General features: G+C 36.4%; 1 protein-coding gene and 1 pseudogene across 1 annotated transcript in view; both read left to right on the forward strand.

Annotated features, from left to right (window-relative positions):
- The window catches only part of TMPRSS12 (transmembrane serine protease 12), a 37,168-nt gene that overhangs the window by 6,639 nt on the left and 6,912 nt on the right, over positions 1 to 23,617 (forward strand). Inside the window, exon 3 of the mRNA XM_027108199.1 lies at positions 7,954 to 8,222. Coding sequence (XP_026964000.1) covers positions 7,954 to 8,222 — 269 coding nt within the window. The remainder of the gene's footprint in view (positions 1 to 7,953; positions 8,223 to 23,617) is intronic.
- Positions 12,444 to 12,993, forward strand: LOC113620439 (60S ribosomal protein L12 pseudogene; annotated as a pseudogene).

Genomic DNA, 23,617 nt, shown 5'->3' on the forward strand with positions numbered 1-23,617 from the left:
CTGTGTTTTCTTCTAAGAGTTTTATAGCTTTATTCTTATATTTTGGTCTTTGATCTATTTTGAGTTAACTTTTGCATATGGTATAAGGGTCCAATTTCATTCTTTTGTATGTAGATATCCAATTCTCCCAGCACCATTTGTTGAAAAGCCTTTCCTTTCTCCATTGAATTATCTTGGCACTCTTGTTGAAAATCAATTGGCCACATATGCAAGGGTGTATTTCTGGGCTCTCTATTTTCCATTGGTATATATATCTGCCCTTATGCTAGTATCACACTGTTTCAGTTATTGTAGCTTTTCAGTAAGTTTTGAAATCAGGAAGTATGGTCCTCCAACTTTATTCTTCTTTTTCAAGATTATTTTGGCTATTTGGGGTCTTTTGATATTCCATATGAATCTTAGGATGGGTATCTTATTTCTGCAAAAGCATCACTGGGATTTTTATAGGTATTTCATTGAATCTATAGATCATTCTGGGTAGTACTGTCATTTTAACAATATTAAGTCTTCCAATACATGAACAAGGGATGTCTTTCCATTTATTTGTCTTCTTTAATTTCTTTCAGCAATGTTTTGTACTTTTCAGTGTATATAACCTGTTTTTTAATCTCACGGTCTGAATATAAATTGAAATAGGTAAGTAATATAAGTTGATTTAGCCATTCTATGTCTTTTGATTGGAGAATTTAATCTGTTTACATTTAAAGTAATTATTGCCAGGTAAGGACTTACTATCACCATTTATTAATTGCTTTCTGGTTGTTTTCTAGATCCACTGTTCCCTGTTTCTTAGCCTCCTGTCTTTTTTGTGTTTTGATGTCTTTTGGTATCAGTATGCTTTGATTTCTTTATCAAGTCCTTTTGTGTAATTCCTACAGGTTTTTACCTTGAGGTTATCAAGAAGCTTACATAAACTATCTTAAAATTATAACACACTATTTTAAGCTGTTAGCAACTTAACTTCAATAGAATTCCTAAACTTTACACTTTTGCTTCTCCTCCACCTTACATTTTAGGTTATTGCTGTTATGATTTACATATTTTTTATAATGTGTAACTAATAGATTAGTGTTGTTATAGTTATTTTTACTATATTAATTCCTTTAACTTTTAAAGTTGTAAGTAAATTATGCACCACTATTACCAAATTACAGAATCTAAGTTTGGCTATATATTTACCATTACCAGTGATTTTTGCAATACCTTTTAATGTCTTTATGATGTTAATTAGTGTCCTTTTACTTTCAGTCAAAGAACTTCCTTTAGCATTTCTTGTAAGGCTAGTCTAGTGGTAATGAACTCTCTCAGCTTTTGTCTGTTCAGAAAAGTCTTTGTCCAACAATATGCTGTCTACAAGGGACTCACTTTAGCTTTAAAGGCACACATAGACTGAGAGTGAAGGGATAGAAAAAGACATTCAAGCAAATGGTAACCCCAAAAAAGCAGGGGTAGTTGTACTTATATTAGACAAAATAGACTTTAAATGTAAATGGTAAAAAGAAACAAAAAAAGGTCACCACACAACGGTAAAGGGGTCAATCCATCAAGAAGATATAACAATTGTAAATATTTATGCATCCAACGTTGGAGCACCTAGATATATAAAGCAAAAACTAACAGAGTTAAAGGGAGAAATAAGCAGCAATTTGATAATAGTTGGGGACTTTAATATCCCACTCTCAACAACGGACAGATCATCCAGATAGAGAATCAGTAAGGAAATAGCAGATTTAAATAACACTGTAGACCAAGGTGGACTTAAGAGACATACACAGAACATTCCAACCAACAGCAGCAGAGTATTTCTCAAGTACACATAGAACATTTTCGAGGACAGACCATATGTTAGGCCACAAAACAAGTCTTAGCAACTTCAAGAAGACTGAAACCATACCAAGGATCTTCTCTGACCACAATGGCATGAAAGTAGAAATCAATAAAAGAGGAAAACTGGAAAATTCATGACTACATGGAAATTAAACAACACTCTCTCCTAAAAAAAAAGAACCAGTGGATCAAAGAAGAAATTAAAAAGTATCTTGAGACAAAAATGGAAACACAACTTATGCAGCAAAAGCAGTTTTAAGAGGGAAGTTCAGAGCAATAAATGCATACATTAAGAAGCAAGACAGGGCTTCCCTGGTGGCGCAGTGGTTGAGAGTCTGCCTGCCGATGCAGGGGACGCGGGTTCGTGCCCCGGTCTGGGAAGATCCCACATGCCACGGAGCGGCTGGGCCCGTGAGCCATGGCCGCTAAGCCTGCACATCCGGAGCCTGTGCTCCGCAACGGGAGAGGCCACAACAGCGAGAGGCCCGCGTACCGCAAAAAATAAAGAAAAAAAGAAGCAAGACGATCCCAAATAAACGACCTACCTCTACACCTTAAAGAACTAGAAAAAGATGACCCTAAAATTAGAAGGAAGGAAATAATAAAGATTAGAGCAGTAATAAATTAAATAGATAACAAAAAAACAATATAAAAGATTAACCAGGGACTTCCCTGGTGGCACAGTGGTTGAGAATCCACCTGCGAATGCAGGGGACATGGGCTCGATCCCTGGTCTGGGAAGATTCCACATGCCACAGAGCAACTAAGCCTGTGCGCCACAACTACAGAGCCCACACACCCTAGAGCCTGTGCACTGCAACTACTGAGCCCATACGCCACAACTACTGAAGCCTGCGTGCTCTAGGGCCTGCGTGCCGCAACTACTGAGCCCGCGTGCTGCAACTACTGAAGTCTGTGTGCCTACAACCTGTGCTCCACAACAAGAGAAGCCACTGCAATGAGAAGCCTGTGCACTGCAACGAAGAGTAGCCCCCGCTCGCCACAACTAGAGAAAGCCCGCACGCAGCAACGAAGACCCAATGCAGCCAAAAATAAATAAAATAATAATGAAAATAAAAGATTAACCGAAATAACAGTTGGTTCTTTGAAAAGATAGACAAAACTGACAAACCCTTAGCTAGCTTTACCAAGGAAAAGAAGAGGGAGGACCCAAATCAACAAACTTATAAATGAAAAAGGAGACATTACAACTTATACCACAGAAATACAAAGGGTCGTAAGAGGCTACTGTAAACAACCAGATGCCAACAAACTGGATAACCTAGAAGTAATGAAAAAAATCTTAGAAACATACAACCTACCAAGACTGAATCAGAAAGAAACAGAAAATCTAAATAGATCAATTACTAGTAAGGAGTTGAGTCAGTAATCAAAAATTTCCCAAAGAAGAAAACCCCAGGACCAGACGGCTCATTGGTGAATCTTATCAAATGTTTAAAGAAGAATTAACACCAGTCCTTCTCAAACTCTTCCAAAAAACTGAAGAGGAAGGAACCTCCCAAAACTCATTTTACAAGGTCCAGCATTACAAATACCAAAGACAGATAAGGACATTACTAGAAAAGAAAACTACAGAACAATATCCTTGATGAATATATATGCAGCATTCTCAACAAAACACTAGCAAACCAAATTCAGCAGCACATTAAAAGGATGCATTGTTCACCATGATCAAGCGGGATTTCTCCCTGGGAGGCAAGGATAGTTCAACATGTGCAAATCAATCAATGTGATACATTACATTAATAGAATGAAAGAAAAGAATCATATGATCATCTCAATAGCCACAGAAAAAGCATTTGACAAAATTCAACATCCATTCATGATAAAATACTTAGGAAATTAGGCATAGAAGGAACATATCTCAACATAAGAAAGACCATACATGACAAGCCCACAGCTAACATCATACTCAATGCTGAAAGGTTGCAAGCTTTTCCTCTAAGATCAGGAACAAGACAAGGCTGCCCACTCTCGCACTCCCATTCAACATAGTACTGGAAGTCCTAGCTAGAGCAATAAGGTAAGTAAAAGAGGGACTTCTCTGGTGGTCCAGTGGGTAAGACTCCACACTCCCAATGCAGGGGGCCTGGGTTCGATCCCTGGTCAGGGGACTAGATCCCACAGGCATGCTGCAACTAAGAGCCCACATTTCACAACTAAAGGTCCCGCATGCCACAACTAAGACCTGGCACAGCCAAAATAAAGAAATAAATAAATATTTTTTAAAAAAATAAGGCAAGTAGGGCTTCCCTGGTGGCGCAGTGGTTGAGAGTCCGCCTGCTGATGCAGGGGACACGGGTTCATGCCCTGGTCCAGGAAGATCCCACACGCCGCAGAGCAGCTGGGCCCATGAGCCATGGCCGCTGAGCCTGCGCGTCCGGAGCCTGTGCTCCGCAACAGGAGAGTCCACAACAGTGAGAGGCCCGCGTACCACAAAAAAATAATAATAATAAGGCAAGTAAAAGAAATAAAAGGTATGAGAACTGGAAAAGAAGTAAAATTGTTTCTATTTGCAAGTGACATGATTTTATATATAGAAAATCCCAAGACACAACCAAAAAACCATTAGAACTAATCCAAGAATTCAGTTGCAGGGTACAAAATTAGCACGCAAAAATCAATAGCATTTCTATACACTAACAATGAATTCTCTGAAAAAGAAATAAAAGAATTGATTACATTTACAACAGCATCAGAAACAATAAAATACTTAGGAATAAAGAAGACACTAGCAAATGGAAAGGTATGTTCACGGATTGGAAGAATTAATATTATTCAACTGTCAGTACTACCAAAAGCCATCTATAGGTTCAGTGCAATCCCTATCAAGATTCCAATGGCACTTTTTGCAGAAATAGACAAAACACCCTTAAAAATTATGTGAAATCAAAAAAGACCCTGAATAGCCAAAGAAATCCTGAATCCAAAGAACAAAAAAAACAGAGGCATCGCACTTCCTGATTTCAAGATATACTATAAAGCTATAGTAATTAGAACAGTATGGTGCTGGCATAAAAACAAATAGACCATGGAACAGAATTGATAGCCCAGAAAAAAACCCCAAGCACATACAGTCAACTAATAATTGACAAGAGAGCCAAGCATACTCAGTGGAGAAAAGACTGTCTCTTCAATAAATGGTGCTGGGAAAATTGGATATTCACATGGAAAAGAATGAAACTTGACCCCATTAACAAAAATTAACTCAAAATGGATTAACGACTTAAATGTAGGACCTGAAACCATGAAATTCCTAGAAGAAAACACAGGAAAAAGACCTCCTTGACATAGGTCTTGGTAATGATTTTTTGGAAATCACACCTAAAGCACAAGCAACAAAATAAAAAATAAACAAGTGGGACTACATCAAACTAAAAAAACCACACAGAAAAAGAAAATATGAACAAAGTGAAAAGATAACCTATGGGAAAAATATTTGCACATCATCTATTTGATAAGGCGTTAATATCCAAAATATATAAAGAACTCATACAACTCAATAGCAAAAAAATAAATAATCCAATTTTAAAAATGGGTAAAGGATCTGAATCGACATTTTTCCAAAGAAGATATATGAATGGCCAACAGGTAAGTGAAAAGATGCTCAACTCACTAGTCATTAGGGAAATGCAAATTAAAACTGCAATGAAATATCACCTCACAATGGCCATCATCAAGGGGAGGATGTGGAGGAAAGGGAACACTTGTGCACCACTGATGGGAGTGTGTAAATTGGTATATCCACTATGGAAAACAGTATGGAGGTTCCTCAAAAACTTAAAAATAGTACTATCACAAGATCCAGCAATTCTACTTCTGGGAATATATCCAAAAGAAATGAAAGCACTAACTTGAAAAAATATCTGCACCGCATTTCATAGCAGCATTATTTACAACAGCTAAGACACGGAAATAATCTAAGTGTCCACTGATAGATGAATGGATAAAGAAGACGTGGTGTGTGTGTGTGTGTGTGTGTGTGTGTGTGTGTGTAAGTGTAATTCAGCCATAAATAATGAGGAAATCCTACCATCTGTGACATTGAGGATGGACCGTGAAGGCATCATGCTAAGTGAAATAAGTCAGACAAAAAAAGACAAATAAATACTGCAGGATCTCAGTTATAAGTAGAAACAAATAAAAATAAACAAACAAAAATTCCCCACCAAATTTAGAGAAAGAGATGGGATTTGTGGTTGGTTACCAGAGGCAGGATGTGGGGGGAGGGGATATTGGAGGAAGGTGGTCAAATGGTACAAACTTCCCTTATAAGAGAAATAAGGACTAGGAATGTAATGTACAACATGATGACTATAGTTAACACTGCTGTATGATATAGGAAAATTGTTAAGAGAGTAGATCCTAAGAGTTTTCATCACCAGCTTTCCTTTTTATTGTATCTATATGAGATAATGGATGTTAACTAAACCTATTGTGGTAATCGCTTTACAATATATGTAAATCAAACCAACATGCAGTACACGTTAAACTTAGTGATGTATGTCAATTATTTCTCAATAAAACGGGAAAAAATTTTAATTCAAGAAAGATAAATTGTATACATTTGGAAAAGAAACATTTTTTTTTTTTTTTTTTTTTTTTTTTTTGCGGTACGTGGGCCTCTCACTGTTGTGGCCTCTCCCGTTGTGGAGCACAGGCTCCGGACGCACAGGCTCAGCAGCCATGGCTCACGGGCCCAGCCGCTCTGCGGCACGTGGGATCCTCCTGGACCGGGGCACGAACCCGCGTCCCCTGCATCGGCAGGCGGACTCCCAACCACTGCGCCACCAGGGAAGCCCAAACATCATTTTTTTAAAGCAGCTTAAAGCATTTAAGCTACAATTTCTTTTTAAACACAATAGAACTAGGACTGTATAAACATTTTTACAAACTTTTTAGAGGTTACCTAGTCCAATTTTAAGATAGCTAATTATCTTCTATTTCCTTGGAATAAATTCTAGGAAGTAGAATTGCAGTGTCAAAATCAATGCAACTTTTATAGGCTATTGGTACATGCTGCCAGAGTGCCTATCTATTTATATATTCCTCAGTGAATAAGAGTAACTTTGTTCCTCTGACTCTTGTCTGCACTGAGCATAATCATTAAATACACACACTCTGCCAATTTGAAGGGTGAAAGGAATTTCGGCATTTGTAAATTTCACATGCAATAAGTATTAACCACTTGGGGTTTTAATTGTTGATTTTTGACCTACAGAAGACTTTTTTGGTTTGGTTTGATTTCTGCTTGCTTTTTGCTTTTAAAGACGTCAAGATCCATTAGTTGCTTCTTTTATATTTAGTGTCATGCTTTATAAAGTCCTTTCTCACTGAGATATAGTCCAGTGGAATGTTCCAACTTGCTCAAATAGAATTACAAAAAGGCAAATTTGGGCTTCCCTGGTGGCATCCTTTCCATAACAATGTTAGGTATTCATCTATATTTTCTTTCTGGTTTAATTTTTAAACTTCTCATCCTAATTTAATATCCAAATGTTTCATTCTAAAATTTCAAAAATTTGTAAAAGTAAATAGTTTAATGAATTCCCATATGCATAATATGCAGCTTCAGTTTATCAACTCATGGCTGATCTTGTTTCATCTTTATTCTTGCCAACTCCCCCTCTAATTATTTTGAAAGAAATCTCAGACATACCACTTTACGTATCTCTAAAAGATAGGAAGTCTTTATTTAAAAGATTCGTGCATTTAAATATTTAATCCATTTGGAGTTTATTTTAGTGTTTAATAATTTTTCAGGGATTTAATTTTATTTCACTTTTCAAACTAGTTTGTTAGTTAGCTAGTTGTCCCAATACCATTTATTGAATAATTCATCCATTTGTCCATTGGTAAGAATTGCTACCATATATTAAATTCTCATGTACTTGAATCCGTTTGGGACTTTCTGTCCCATTGATCTTTTTCTCTTTTCCTACATCACAATATTTAGGTTTTTACTTGCTATGACTTTGTCACATGAAAGTAGGATTAATTTTTTTGTTATTAATCTAACATGAGAAAAACAAAAACTAGTGGGAGATTAAGAATATTTACTTAGTTAAATACCTGTTTAAGATAAGAACATTTACTTTCTTTCAGAGATCCTGTAATGTGGAGAGTTGTGATTGGAACTAATAATATAGGTGGGCGTCAGCCACACTCCAAGATGATGAAAGTTAAAGCAATCATTATCCATCCAGACTTCGATGTGGAATCTTATGAAAATGATATTGCGCTTTTTCATTTAAAAAAAGCAGTGAGATATAATGATTATATTCAGCCTATCTGTCTACCTTTTGGTGTTTTCCAAAGACTGAACCGAAACACGAAGTGTTTTATAAGTGGATGGGGAAGAACAACAGAAAAAGGTAATTATGATCTGAATTTTGTTGATACAGATTTTCCTGATGATTGGCAGAGGGTGAATATGTATGTCTTTATCTCTTTATATCATGAGTTTGAACAACAGGTCTTTATAAACCAGTGAAAAGGAAATGTCTTTTTAAATTTTCTGTGTTTTTTTTCTTGCTTGTGGGAGAGAGAAAATTATCTTCCAAAGCAGAAATAGAGACTTCTTTTGTTATACATGCCAAGATACTTAAACCTTTAGACATTCTCAGAGAGAATGATGGTTCCAAGTATTTCTGTAGTTTCTGAGACTCTTAGGTGATGAAGCAAGCTCTGTAGCAGATTTGCTTATCTTAAATAATAAGCTTCTGGCTATAAGGAATCAAATTTAGTATACTTTTTATTTAGTGCACTGTTTAGTATCAAACAGGTTGATTGCCATGTATTTTCTTTAGTGCACAAAGAGGCACAAATCGTTGACTGACTGAACTAATGGGAGGAATGAAAAATGTAGAAAACAGTCTCTGCCTTTGGTAATAACAGCAGCTACCATTTGGGAGCATTTACCATGTTTTAGGCCCTGTTCTAAATATATTACTTTATTTTATCTTATCCTCCCAATATTCCTATTAGGGAGTTAATGTTGTTATTCCCATTTAACAGACCAGGAATTGTGAATCTTAGAGGTTGAGAAGCTGGGACTCAAGTTTAAGTTTTTTCTTTATTCTAAAGCCTGAATATTTAAGTAGTACATTAAATACAATCTGCTCCTGAGGGAATTGAAGTCTGTTTAGCAATATATGAGATCAAGTGCTGAGACTCTTTTTTTTCTATTCTCTACCAAACCTAGCCATTTAAATATTTGTGGATTATTTAGATAGGATAGAAATAAATGTATGAAAAGTCTGTGAATTATTATTTTTCTTTTTTTCTCTGTGAATATTTTCTAAGGAAGATAAGGAAAGTGACATGGTGCAGGAAAAAGAGCATGGGCTTTAGAATCACAGACCTAAGTCTGAATCTCAGCCTGGCCATGTACTAGCTGAATTACCACGGGCAGGTTATTGAATCTTTTACAACAGTTAGAACAATGATGATAGGAGCAACTACTATTTATTCAGGGCTAGGTACTAAATAAAATACTAAGCATTTTAATGTATTTCTCATTTAATGCCCCAACAACACTATAAGAAATATTATAATATGGGTGAATAAACTGAGTTTTAAAGAGGTTAAATAAATTGCCCAAAGTTACACAGCTAACTGAGGAGTCAAAAATTCAAGCCTAGGTCGGCCTGCCTCAAAACTCATGTGTTTCCATTATATTATATCATGTCTCACCATGTCATACATTTTCATGATCTGTAAGATGAGAGCAATAATACCTTATCAGAGAGTTGTTTTGAGGATTATATTGGCTCTCCAGCAACATGGCAGATTACATGCACACACCAACCTTCCCACTGAAAATTATTAAAGAGAGAAAATGCATAGGTCAAGGACTGAGTGTGAAGACAGGAACTTAGATAACTGGAGCACAAAAGCTGCCTTTCATCTTAAGGGTATTTGTCAAATTGGTAACATTCAATATTGATTTCTGTGGTTTCATAGGCCTTCAGAGGCTTGAAGAACAAAGCCTGCTTGAGTGTGTGTGGGGAGACACTCATAAAGCTGGAGCTTCAGGGCTGTACTCTAAAATTGAGTCAGACTCAAGACCTAGCTGCATAGTTCATATATACATAGTTCATTTCAAATATGATATAGGTAGATTGAAAGTAAAAGGATGGGGACTTCCCTGGTGGCACAGTGGTTAAGACTCTGTGCTACCAATGCAGGGGGCCTGGGTTCAATCCCTGGTCAGGGAACTGACCCCACATGCATGCCACAACTAAGAGTTCGCATGCCAGAACTAAGGAGCTGGCGAGCCGCAACTAAGGAGCACACCTGCTGCAACTAAGACCTGGCACAACCAAATAAATAAATAAATATTAAAAAAAAAAAAGTAAGTAAAAGGATGGCAAAAGACATACCATGGTAACATTAATCAAAAGAAAAGCTGGAATGGGGGGGAAAAAGGAAAAGAAAGCAGAACTGGCTACATTAATATCAGATAAAGTAGACTTAAGAGCAAAGAAAATTACCAGGGACAGTGAAGAACATAACATAATTATAAGGGTAAATCCACCAAGGAGACACAGCAATTCTAAGTGTGTAACCATGGAACAGCAGAGATACAGTTTCTTAAAAACATATGTGAACATACATACACTTACGATATAACCCAGCAATCACACTCCTAGGCATTTATCCCAGAGAAATGAAAACATAAGTCCACACAAAAACCTGTTCATAGATGTTCATAAAAGCTTTACTTGTAATATCCCCAAACTAGAAAAACCTAAACGTCCTTCAATAAGTGAATGATTAAATACACTGCAGTATATCCTTAATATGAAACATTACTAAGCAGTTAATAGGAATTTACTATTGATATACACAACAACTTAGATGGGTCACAAGTGCATTATGCTTAGTGAAAAGAAGCAATTTTCAAAAGGTCACATACTGTGTGATTCCATTTATACAACATTCACAAAAGGACAAAATTATAAAGATGGAGAAGAGATTACTGATCGCTGTGGGGTAAGAAGGTTAGATAGCATGGAGATCTTTGTGACGATGGAATAGTTCTGTATCTTGATTGTGGTGGTGATTACATGAATCTACATATGCCATAAAATGGTGTAGAACGACACACACACACACACACACACACACACACACACACACACACATTGTTCCAGTGTCAATTTCTTGGTTTTGATATTGTACTTCAATAATACAGATAGAACCATTATAGGAAACTGGGTAAAGATTACACTGACCCTCACTGTACTTGCTTTGCAACTTCCTGTTAACTATAATTATTAGTAAATAAAGTTTTTTTAAAAAATGAATCATATATAACAAAAGCATCCTCAACCCCCACCCCACCCCCAGGATTGCTAGGAAAACTGCTTAATGGAAGGCAAAAAATGAAGAAATTTTCCCAGAAAATATGTAACTACAAATACCACTCATATGCCCCAAATCACTCTGAGTAGACTAGAAAGCCTCAAGGTTAGAATTTAGTTTAAGTAGTTCCTAGACTGTTAATGTTCTCTAGGTGCCTGAGAGAATCAAATGCCAATAATTTGTGTAGAAACCCAATGTCACCTGAAACCTCAAAGAACTTCACCAAAGTTTCAAAGAAAATGGATTATAATTTTTTAAATTGCTAAACACCAAAGGAAACAAGGCACAACAGACATCAGAATAAGACCTACAAAGATTTCAGATACCAGAATCATCAGATAATATATTTTAATGTTTAATGGGACTTCCCTCGTGGTCCAGTGGCTAAGGCTCTGTGCTCCCAATACAGGGGGCCAAGGTTTGACCCCTGGCCAGGGAACTAGATCCCACATGCCGCAACTAAGAGTTCTCATGCTGCAACTAAAGTTCCAGAATGCCACAACTAAAGATCCTGCATGCAGCAGCAAAGATCCCACATGCTGCAACTAAGACCTGGTGTAGCCAAATAAATACATAAATATTTTTTTAAATGTTTAATATATTGATATTACAAGAATAAAAGATGTGCTTAAAAAATGAAAAGAGATGTGAAAAAGAACCACGTAACTGTGACAATTAAAAAATACAATAATTGAAATAAATTCAATGGCTAAAGTAGTACCAAGTCAGAAGGAACTTAGGATTCCCAGATTAAAATCAGCTAAATATCAGTTCACAGTCAAAGATCACTAAACACATAAGGAAACAAATCATAATTATGAAAGTCAACAGAAATTAAATAACTGATAAAGCCCCCCCAAAGATCTCAGATATTAATATTTTAGGTATAGAATATAAAATTAGTATATGTGAATTGTTTAAAGAAATAAAAGAGTAGAATTAAAAATGAGCGATAGATGATCTAGAGTGATCAGGCAGATTTAAAAGAGAACCAAATAGAATCTTTATAAATGAAAAACGTAATTGCCTAAGTTTAAAACTCACTGGATGAAATAAACATCCTATTAGACTCATCTGAAGAGAGAATCTGTGAATCAGAGATGTATCTGAAGAAGTGCCTAGACTGTGGCACAGAGAAAATAAAGAGAAAGAGCTTTTGGCTCTTGGCTCGGAGGAGGCCAAGGTGCAACTTTCTTCAGTCATCCTGAATCTGGTTTCATCTGACACCAGAGGCCTCCACCATGCCGCCTAAGTTCGACCCCAGCGAGATCAAAGCCGTATACCTGAGGTGCACCAGTGGGGAGATTGGTGCCACATCTGCCCTGGCCCCCAAGATCGGCCCCCTGGGTCTCTCTCCAAAAAAGGCTGGTGATGACATCCAAGGCATCCAAGTTGCTCCACGGCAACTGGTGATTGGAAGGGTCTGAGGATTACAATGAAACTGACCATTCAAAATAGACAGGCCCAGATTGAGGTGATACCTTCTGCCTCTTCCCTGATCATCAAAGCCCTTGAGGAACCGCCAAGAGACAGAAAGAAGCAGAAAAACATTAAGCATAGTGGAAACATCACTTTTGATTAGATTGTCAACAATGCCTGACAGATGAGGCATTGATCTTTAGCTAGAGAACTCTCTGGAACCATTCAAGAGATCCTGGGAACTGCCCAGTCTGTGGGCTGCAATGTTGATGGCCACCACCCTTACGACATCACAGATGACATCAACAGTGGTGTGATGGAATGTCCAGCTAGTTAAGAACTGCAAAGAAAAATAATTTAATAAAGGGTTATTTGACAACCAAAAATAAAAAGAGAGAGAGAGAGAAAGTCAAGTAAAAGAAAGTCAAATATACACCTAATGAGAGCACTAGAGAGAACAAATGAAGAGAATAGAGGAGAGGCAATATTCAATGGATTTGGGTTGAAATTTTTCTATCACTGATGAAAGACAACATGAATCTAGATACTACAGTAAGCACAACATGAGCCAAAACAAAATGTAATCCCTTTTCATACAGTGTAATGAAACTGTAGAAGAGAAAAAACAAAGAGAAGAGCTGAATACAGCCAGAGATAAAAGAGAAATCCTTATACAATAACTAGAGATTGGCTTTCAGAAAACTTCTCAATAGCAATAATGACAGTCAAACTACAATAAGATATCATGATCAAATTACTGAGAGGACAGAACTATGAACCTACAATTGTGTATCCAATAAAATTATCGTTCAAAAATAAGAGTGAACAAAACTATTTACTACCAATAATTTTTCACAGAGGAAATAAGAAATATATCAGAGAGAAAGAAAACGATGCCAATGCTGCCAAAAGGGAGGTATGAAATGAAAGAAGCGAGCAAAATGATTCCGGGCTTTCACTGCCGTGGCCTGGGTTCAATTCCTGGTCAGGGAACTGAGATCCCACAAGCCGCATGGTGCAGCCAAATTAATTAATTAATTAATTAAAATAAAAATTAAAAAAGAGAAGTGAGCAAAGAAATAGCTAAAATCATAGGTAATTGTAAGTAAACATTGTCTGTATACAACATTGGTTCTCAACTGAGGGCACTTTTGCCCCCAGGGAACATTTGGTAATGTCTGTAGAAAATTCTGGTTTTACCGTTGGGCAGGGGATAAGCATGCTACTGGTTCTTAGTGGGTAGAAGCCAGAGATGCTGCTCATCATCCTTCAATACCCAGGAGAGTACTCGTACCTTCCAGAACAAAGCGTTATCTGGCCTAAACTGTCAATAGTGCCAAAACGGAGAAACCTTGGAATAAAATAAAAACAATGCATATTCTGTGGAATTTTAAAAAAGATATTTAAATAATTGGAAAAAAGCATGTACTTCAGAATGGGTAACCAGAGTTAAAGTGGTCTCAGGTCCTTGTATTATTCAGGAAAAGTGTTAAAATACTGATTAACATTAGATTTTAAGCATGAATGGTCAAATTTCAATAACAGAAATAGAGGATACAGCTTGTAAACCAGTAGAAAGAAACAAAAGGAATAAGAACATAAAGGCAAATAAAATCTCAATAAAAAAAATCAAGAAAGGATAAATAAGAAGCATAAGAAAAATAAAACTATATAAGGCATTAGAAACAAGCCCAAATACATCCATAATCATAATAAATGTTAATGGACCACATCACTAGTTAAAATAAAGATAATCAGATTAGGAAGCAGGAAATTCAGCTTACTTTAGCAAGCCATACTTAAAATGTAACAATATGGAAGGATTGAAGTAAAACAATAGGAAAGAAATATACCAAGCAAATTCTAATTAAAAGAAAGCTGGTATTGCTATACAAACAGCAGACAAAATAGACTTTAAGATAAAAGAATTATTAGGGGTGAAGAAGGTCATTATATGTTTAGAAATGATTCAACTCACCAGGAAGATAGCACAGTTCTAGACTTGTGAGGCTAATAACTAGGACCCGGATAACAGTAAAGAGAAATAGAAAGAACTGTATGGCAAACATTATAACTTCCCTATGATAGGAGGGAATTTTAACACAACTCTCTTTTTTATTATTGGCATATTAAGCAGATGAAAAATTAGTAAAGATTTATAATGCTTGAAGTAGGAGGCTTGATTTAATAGCCAAATCAGAAAATTCTGCATCCCAAAATCAGAGAATTTCATCCTTTCAAGTACAGGTGGAAACTTTATAAAAATTGACCACTTACTAGGCCATATAGCAAATCTCAAAATTCAAAGAATAGGTAATGTACAGACTATATACTCTGATTACAATTATTTTAGCAATAAGAGAGATGGGAATTTTGGCTATGATGGAATAAGGAGTTGGAAAATCCTCTTCCCCCAATGTAAGTATAAAATGGACAAAAATTGTCAAAAGCAACCATTTCAGAGCCCTGGAAATCAACCAAAATGCACAATAAATTGAAGAGTATTTGTTTATTATAAGCAGCTAGAAATTTGGGTAAAAAGAGGAATTTGTAGTTTTCTTGCTTGTGGCTGCTCCTAACTCCCCTCTCAGATCAATCAGTGCAACAGTTTTACCAGGATCATGAGGAAAAAGGATCTTGGTACCAGAGGAGATGGACTTGATTTAGAGCAGTAGTTGATAATCCAGTCTAGCAGCACTGTCAATAAAAGTAGTAGACTCAAAAAACTAAATAAAATTTTTAAAAATAAATTTAGGGCTTCCCTGGTGGCGCAGTGGTTGAGAATCCACCTGCCGATGCAGGGGACATGGGTTCGTGCCCCAGTCCGGGAAGATCCCACATGCTGCAGAGTGGCTGGGCCCGTGAGCCATGGCCGCTGAGCCTACGCGTCCGGAGCCTGTGCTCCGCAACGGGAGAAGCCACAGCAGTAAGAGGCCCAGGTATCGAAAAAATAAATAAATAAATTTTTAAAAAAGTATTAGACTCAGCAAGAGATGAATGGGGGAAACCCACAGCTCTGCTGTTCTGGGATTGAGGTCCTAGATGCAGCCAGGAGTGGAACAGTCAGAAATCTGACAGGAAGAACCTGAAAATGAGACAGCTATAGAATGGCTAGATAAGCTCTCCAAACATCCTTGGCTTACTGGGAAACATACATGTATACATGTGTGGGAAAAAATCTGAGACAGCTTACCATAAAGTGAAAACCAAGGTAGATTTGAAATCTGACTGAACTTTGAATGTACTCCCCAACCCACACACAGATCCATCAGCAGAGGATGAAAGTTTAAATCATTAACTGACCAGTAAACTATGCAGACACATGGGAAAGCTCTATGAAGCCAGGTTAAAGGTAAAAATCAGAATTAAAAGGGACTTCCCTGGCAGTCCAGTGGTTAAGACTCTGCGCTTCCAATGCAGGGGACATGGGTTTGATCCCTGGTCGGGGAACTAAGATCCCACATGCTGCAAGGCATGGCCAAAAGAAGTTAAAAAAAAAAAATCAGAATTAAAAAACTGAGCAGAGACATCAACAATCACGCAATGTGGGGGAGACAGATTACACAATTTAGGTCCAGGCAAGTTATTTTAAAAATTACAATATTGTTGAAAAGGGAATCAAAACCCAGAGTTGTTGCAATACATTAATCTAAAATGTCCAGTTTAACAAAAATATTGTAAGACATCATAAAAAACAAACAAACAAAAAAAACCCCACTGACATATACTCAGGGGAAAATAGTAGTCAATAGAAACTGACTCTGAATAGGTTTAGATGTTGCATACAGCAGACGAAGATTTCAAAGAAGCTCTTTAAATATGTTCAACAAGTTAAAAGAAATTATTGTTCAAGGAATTATTGTTCAAGGAATTAAAGAAAAATGTGATGATAATGACTTACCAAATGGGGAATGTCTGTGGAGAAATAGACAATTTTAAAAAGAACCAAATGGAAATTCTAGAGATTTGAGATGGCACAAGAAAGAATCTGTGAACTTAAACTACAGCAATAGAAATAATCTCATCTGGAGAAAACAGAGAAAATATTTTTGAAAAAAAACAGACACTCAGAGACCTGTGGCACAACACCAAATGTACCAACATACATATAATGAGATTTCTGGAAAGGGAGGAAAGGAAAAATGGGGAAGAAAAAATATTTGAAGAAAATATGGCCCCAAACTGCCTAAATTTCATGAAAAAAACCCTTAATTTATAAAAGAAGCTCAATAAACCCCAATTAAGATTAAAAAAAGAGATCCACACCTAGACTCATTGTAGTCAATAAAAGATGTGCAAGACCTGTATACTGAAAGCTACAAAACATTACATACAGAAATCAAAGAAGACCTAATAAATGGAAAGACATACCACATCCATGGATTCGAAGACTCAATATTGTTAATACGGCAATTATCCCCAGATTGACCTATATATTCAATGCACTCTCTATCAAAATCCCAGCAAGGTTTTTCATACAATTTGACAAGCTGATCCTAAAATGTATATGGAAAGGCAAAGAACCTAGAATAGCCAAAAATTTTTGAAGAACAACAAAGCTGAAAGAGTTACTCTACCTAATTTCAAAATATACTAAAAACTATAGCCATCAAGACTGTATGGTATTGGTTTGTTTTCTGGTAGCATCTTTAGAATGTTCTATATATAGTATCATGCCACCTGCAGACAATGACAGTTTTACTTCTTCCTTTCCAATTTGGATTCCTTTTATTTTTTCTTTAATTGCTGTGGCTAGGATTTCCAAAACTATGGTGAATAAAAGTGGCAAGAGTGGGCATCCTTGTCTTGCTCTTGATCGTAGAGGGAATGCTTTTAGCATTTCACCATTGAGTATGATGTTAGTTGTGGGTTTGTCATATATGGTCTTTATTATATTGAGGTATGTTTCCTCTATGACCACTTTCTGGAGAGTCCTTATTGTAAATTGATGTTGAATTTTATCAAAAGCTTTTTCTGCATCTATTGAGATGATCATATTGTTTTTATTCTTCAGTTTGTTACTGTGGTGTATCACATTGATTGATTTGTGGATACTGAAAAATCCTTGCATTCCTGGGATAAATCCCACTTGGTCATGGTGTATAACCCTCTTAATGTATTGTTGGATTCTGTTTGCTAGTATTTTGTTGAGGATTTTTGTACCTATGTTCATCAGTGATACTGGCCTGTAATTTTCTTTTTTTGTGATATCTTCATCTGGTTTTGGTATTAGGGTGATGGAGCCTCACAGAGTGAGTTTGGAAGTGTTCCTTCCTCTGCAAGTTCCTGGAATAGTTTCAGAAGGACAGATGTTAACTCTTCTTTAAATGTTTGGTAGCATTCGCCTGTGAAGCCATCTGGTCCTGTACTTTGGTTTGTTGGGAGTTTTAAAATTACTGATTCAATTTCAGTACGGTAATTCAGATTTTCTATTTCTTTTTGGTTCAGTCTTGGGAGATTGTACCTTTCTAAGAATTTGTCCATTTCTTCTACGTTGTCCATTTTATTGGTGTATAGTTGCCTGTAGTAGTCTCTTATGATCCTTTGTATTTCTGCTGTGCTGGTTGTTTAAAAATAGCACAGAGATCAATGGAACACAATACAGAGTCCAAAACAAAACCCAACTTATATTTATGACCAACTGATTTATTTACACAAAATTTCTAGAAAAGGCAAACCTACACAGACAGAAATCATAACCATCATTTCCTGAGTGTGGGGCTGGAGGTGAGAACTGACTGCAAATGGGCACGGGAGGAGGACTCTTTGGAGTAAAGGAAGTATCCTAAAATTAGATGTGGGGCTTGTATAAATTTACAAAAATCTTTGAACTGCGTGCTTACACTGTGAGAATTTTATGCTATGTAAATTAAACATCAATAAAGCTTTTTAAAAAATGAGAAAAAAACTTTTTCAAACCACACATTTGGAAAATTCAACATATACTGCTAAATAACTCCTATATCAAAGAAGAAATCATAATCATCTAAAATCCTTATAACTGAATAGTAATGTATATACCACATAGCAAAACTTCAGTGCTGCAAGTAAGGTACTACATAAAGGGACACTTAAAGCTTTAGGGACTTCCCTCGTGGTCCAGTGGTAAAGAATCCGCCTTCCAATGCAGGGGACACGGGTTCGATACCTGGTTGGGGAACTAAGAGCCCACATGCCGCAGGGCAACTAAGCCCACGCGCCACAACTACCGAGCCAGTACACCTCAACTAGAGAGCCCACGTGCTGCAAATACAGAGCCCACTTGCTCTGGAGCCCACCTGCCACAGCTAGAGAGAGAAAACACGCACACCACAACTAGAGAGAAGCCTGTGCGCCACAACGGAAAATCCCACATGCCTCAACAAAGATCCCGCATGCCACAACTAAGACCCGATGCAGCCAAAAATAATAAATAAATAAAATAAAAATAATAAAGCTTTAAAACTTTTAGGTTCAGCCATACGGAAGAGCAAATATTTGACCTAGAATATTCAGCCTAATAAAGAAGAAAGGCTGAATGTTATACATTAAATGTCCACCTTTATAAAGGTTAAAAGAATATTACATGACCCATAGAAAGCAGAAGAAAAGAAATAAAGATAAGCACAACAATTAATGAAAATAAAATAAAATCAGAAAAAAAGAGGACCAACAAGGCCAAAATCTAGATCTTTGAAAAAACCACAAACCCCTGGTAAGAGTGATGAGAAAAGGAGAGAAGGCACAAATATAAATAATATTATGAATTAAAAAATAATACTTTAGGGACTTCCCTGGTGGTCCAGTGGGTAAGAATCCACACTCCCAATGCAGGGGGCCTGGGTTTGATCCCTGGTCAGACAACTAGATCCCGCATGCCACAACTAAGAGTCCACATGCCACAACTAATAAGTCCACATGCTGCAACTAAAAGATTCCACATGCCGCAAGGAAGATCCCACACGCCACAACTAAGACCTGGCACAGCCTAAATAAATAAATAAATAATTTTTTAAAATAATACTTTAAACAATGTTATGCTCTCAATTTTAACACTTAAACAAAATGGATAAATTCCTAGAAAATTCTAACTAACCCAAACTGACTAACTAAATAAGAATAGTCCTTTAAACAGTAAAAGAACTTAATCCGTAATTAAATTTTTTTCAAAAATAAAACACCAGAACTCAGAACAAGTGAGTCAACCATAATTACCAGCAATTATTTAAGTATTATATAAATATCTTCATAAAGAATCCAAAAAAAGAGAACATACCCCGACTCAGTGTATGAGGATAATAATCATCTTGATGCCCAAATTAAGTAAGTATAGTACAAGAAATGCCAGTATCATAAATGTGGACATTCCAAATTATTAGCACACCAAATCTATCAAGAATAGTATAAACAAAAAATTTAATTAATTAATTAATTTTAAAAAAGAATAGTATAAACAGAATTCCACATAACCAAGGTGAGTTTAACTAAGGCAGGGGTCCCCTACCCCTGGGCCACAGGCTGGTGCCGGTCCGTGGCCTGTTAGGAACCGGGCTGCACAGCAGGAGGTGAGCGGCGGGTAAGTGAGCCAAGCTTCATCTGTATTTACAGCCGCTCCGCATCACTCACATTACTACCTGAGCTCCGCCTCCTGTCAGATCAGCGGTGGCATTAGATTCTCATAGGAGTGCAAACCCTACCGTGAACTGCGCATGCTGAGGGATCTAGGCTGCGTGCTCCTTATGAGAATCTAACGTTTGATGATCTGAGGTGGAGCTGAGGCGGTGATGCTAGCGCTGGGGAGCGGCTGCAAATACAGATTAGCAGAGAGGTTTGACTGCACAGAGACCATAATAAATCAATTGCTTGCAGACTCATATCAAAACCCTATCATGAATGGCAAGTGAAAACAAGCGTAGGGCTCCCACTGATTCTGCATTATTGTCAGTTGTATAATTATTTCATTATATATTACAATGTGATAATAATAGAAATAAAGTGCACAATAAATGTAATGCACTTGAATCATCCCGAAACCATTCCCCCCACTGCTTCCGGTCCATGGAAAAACTGTCTTCCACAAAACCGGTGGTCCCTGGTGCCAAAAAGTTTGGGGACCACTGATCTAAGGAATTCAGGGTGGTTTAATATTAGAAGTTTCTTAATGTAATTCACCATATTAACTGATTAAAGGATTAAAAAATACCCCATGATTATCTCAATAGTGCTGAAGAAACACTGTTAAAAACTCTTAAGTCTGGACATAGAAGGAAACTTTCTTAACCTGATAAAGGTTATCTACCTCTACAGCAAACATCATTACTACAGAAAAACATTTCCTTTAAAATCAGCAGTGATTTCCCCCACTATCACCACTTTTATTCCATATTTAGTAGAGCTTCTACCAGGTACAGAAACACGAGAAAAAGATGCAGAAGACATATGACTTAGAAAGGTAATAACAAAACATTCATTATTCGCAGATGATGTCATTATATTAAAAAAGAATTTATAATCCACTGGAATTAAGAGAGTCTAGTAAAGTGGCCAGATATAAAAGCAATATACCAAAATCTATTTCATTTCTATACACTATCAGTAGTTAGAAAATGTAATTTTAAAAGTAACAGATGTCACACCCACAAGGATGACTTATCAAAAAGTTAGACAAAAAAAAAAAAAAAAAATAAGACAAGTGTTGATGAGGTTGTGAAGAAATTAGAACTCTCATACATTGCTAGTAAGAATATAAAATGGTGCAGCTGCCTTGGAATACATTTTGGCAGTTTTTCAAAAATTTAAACATATAAATTACCTTATGACTCAGCAATTCCACTCCTAGGTAGATACCCAAGAGAAATGAAAACATATGTCCACACAAAAACCTGTATTTGAATGTTCACAGTAGCATTATTCATAATAGCAAAAAAAAGAATACTATCTAAATGTCCATCAACTGATAAATGGGTAAATGAAGTGTGACATATTCATACAATGAAATATCATCCAGCCATAAAAAGGAATGAAGTACTGATACCTGCTACAATCTTATGCTAAGTGAAATAAGCCAGACACAAAAGCCCACATATTGTGTAATTCCATTTATATGATGCCATGTCCAGAATAGGCAAATCATAGAGACAGAAAGCAAAGCAATGGTTAGAAATAAACTATAAACAATGAAATTAAACTATAAATCAATAACAGAAAGATAGCTGGAAAATTTAAAAATACATGGAGATTAAACTGGATAATAGTATTGGACCAGTGTTAAATTTCCTGATCTTGATAAATGTACTGTTGTTATATAAAAGAATGTCCTTGTTCTTAAGCAGTACACACTGAAGTATTTAAGGGTATAGGGGCACAATGTCAGCCATTCACTCTTAAATGATTCAGAAAAATTTATACACATACACATAAAAATGATAGTGCAGTATGACAAAAAGTAAACAATTGGTGAATCTGAATAAAGGGTATTTGACAATTCTTGGTAACAAAAGATAATGGAAGTCAACAAATACAATAATACCAAAATGATTAGGTAGCTAAAAACAAATCTAACAAAAGATTGCAGGCCTTTTATAGAAAAAAATCCTAAAACGTTTAAAAAAGACATTAAAGAATATCTAAGTAAACGAAATGGTATAGTTTATGCCACAATAGGAGGACTCAGTTATCAGAAAGATGTCAATCTATATTCCCTAACACCATATACAAAAAATAAACTCAAAATGGATTCGAGACCTAAATGTAAGACTGGACACTATAAAACTCTTAGAGGAAAACATGGGAAGAACACTCTGACATAAATCACAGCAAGATCTTTTTTGATCCACCTCCCAGAGTAATGGAAATAAAAACAAAAATAAACAAATGGGACCTAATAAAACTTCAAAGCTTTTGCACAGCAAAGGAAACCATAAACAAGACGAAAAGACAACCCTCAGAATGGGAGAAAATACTGCAAATGAATCAACGGACAAAGGATTAATCTCCAAAATATATAAACAGCTCATGCAGCTCAATATTAAAGGAACAAACAACCAAATCCAAAAATGGGCAGAAGACCTAAATAGACATTTCTCCAAAGAAGACATACAGATGGCCAAGAAGCACATGAAAAGATGCTCAACATCACTAATTATTAGAGAAATGCAAATCAAAACTACAATGAGGTATCACCTCACACCAGTTACAATGGGCATCAGCAGAAAATCTACAAACAACAAATGCTGGAGAGGATGTGGAGAAAAGGGAACCCTCTTGCACTGTTGGTGGGAATGTAAATTGATACAGCCACTATGAAGAACAATATGGAGGTTCCTTAAAAAACTAAAAATAGAATTACTATATGACCTAGCAATCCCACTACTGGGTATATACCCAGAGAAAACTGTAATTCAGAAAGACACATGCACCCCAATGTTCACTGCAGCGCTGTTTACAATAGCCAGGTCATGGAAGCAACCTAAATGCCCATCAACAGACGAATGGATAAAGAAGTTGTGGAACATATATACAATGGAATATTACTCAGCCATAAAAAGGAACGAAATTGAGTCATTTGTTGAGACATGGATGGATTTAGAGACTGTCATACAGAGTGAAGTAAGTCAGAAAGAGAAAAACAAACATCGTATATTAACGCATGTATGTGGAACCTAGAAAAATGGTACAGATGAACTGGTCTGCAGGGCAGAAGTTGAGACACAGATGTAGAGAACAAATGTATGGACACCAAGGGGGGAAAACTGCGGTGGGGTGGGGATGGTGGTGTACTGAATTGGGCGATTGGGATTGACATGTATACACTGATGTGTATAAAACTGATGACTGATAAGAACCTGCAGTACAAACAAACAAACAAACAAAAAAAAACCAACAAATACTAAAAAAAAAAAGTTCCTCCAGAGATAAAACTATCAAGTTGGATGTGTCTTCCAGATTTTTCCTCTATAAAAATGATCATATATTATCATCATTTCCATAAACAGAATCACAC

Source organism: Aethalodelphis obliquidens, unplaced genomic scaffold (genome assembly GCF_003676395.1).
Source record: "Aethalodelphis obliquidens isolate GAN/ISIS:26980383/991018 unplaced genomic scaffold, ASM367639v1 scaffold8, whole genome shotgun sequence".
NCBI classification, from domain to species: domain Eukaryota; kingdom Metazoa; phylum Chordata; class Mammalia; order Artiodactyla; family Delphinidae; genus Aethalodelphis; species Aethalodelphis obliquidens.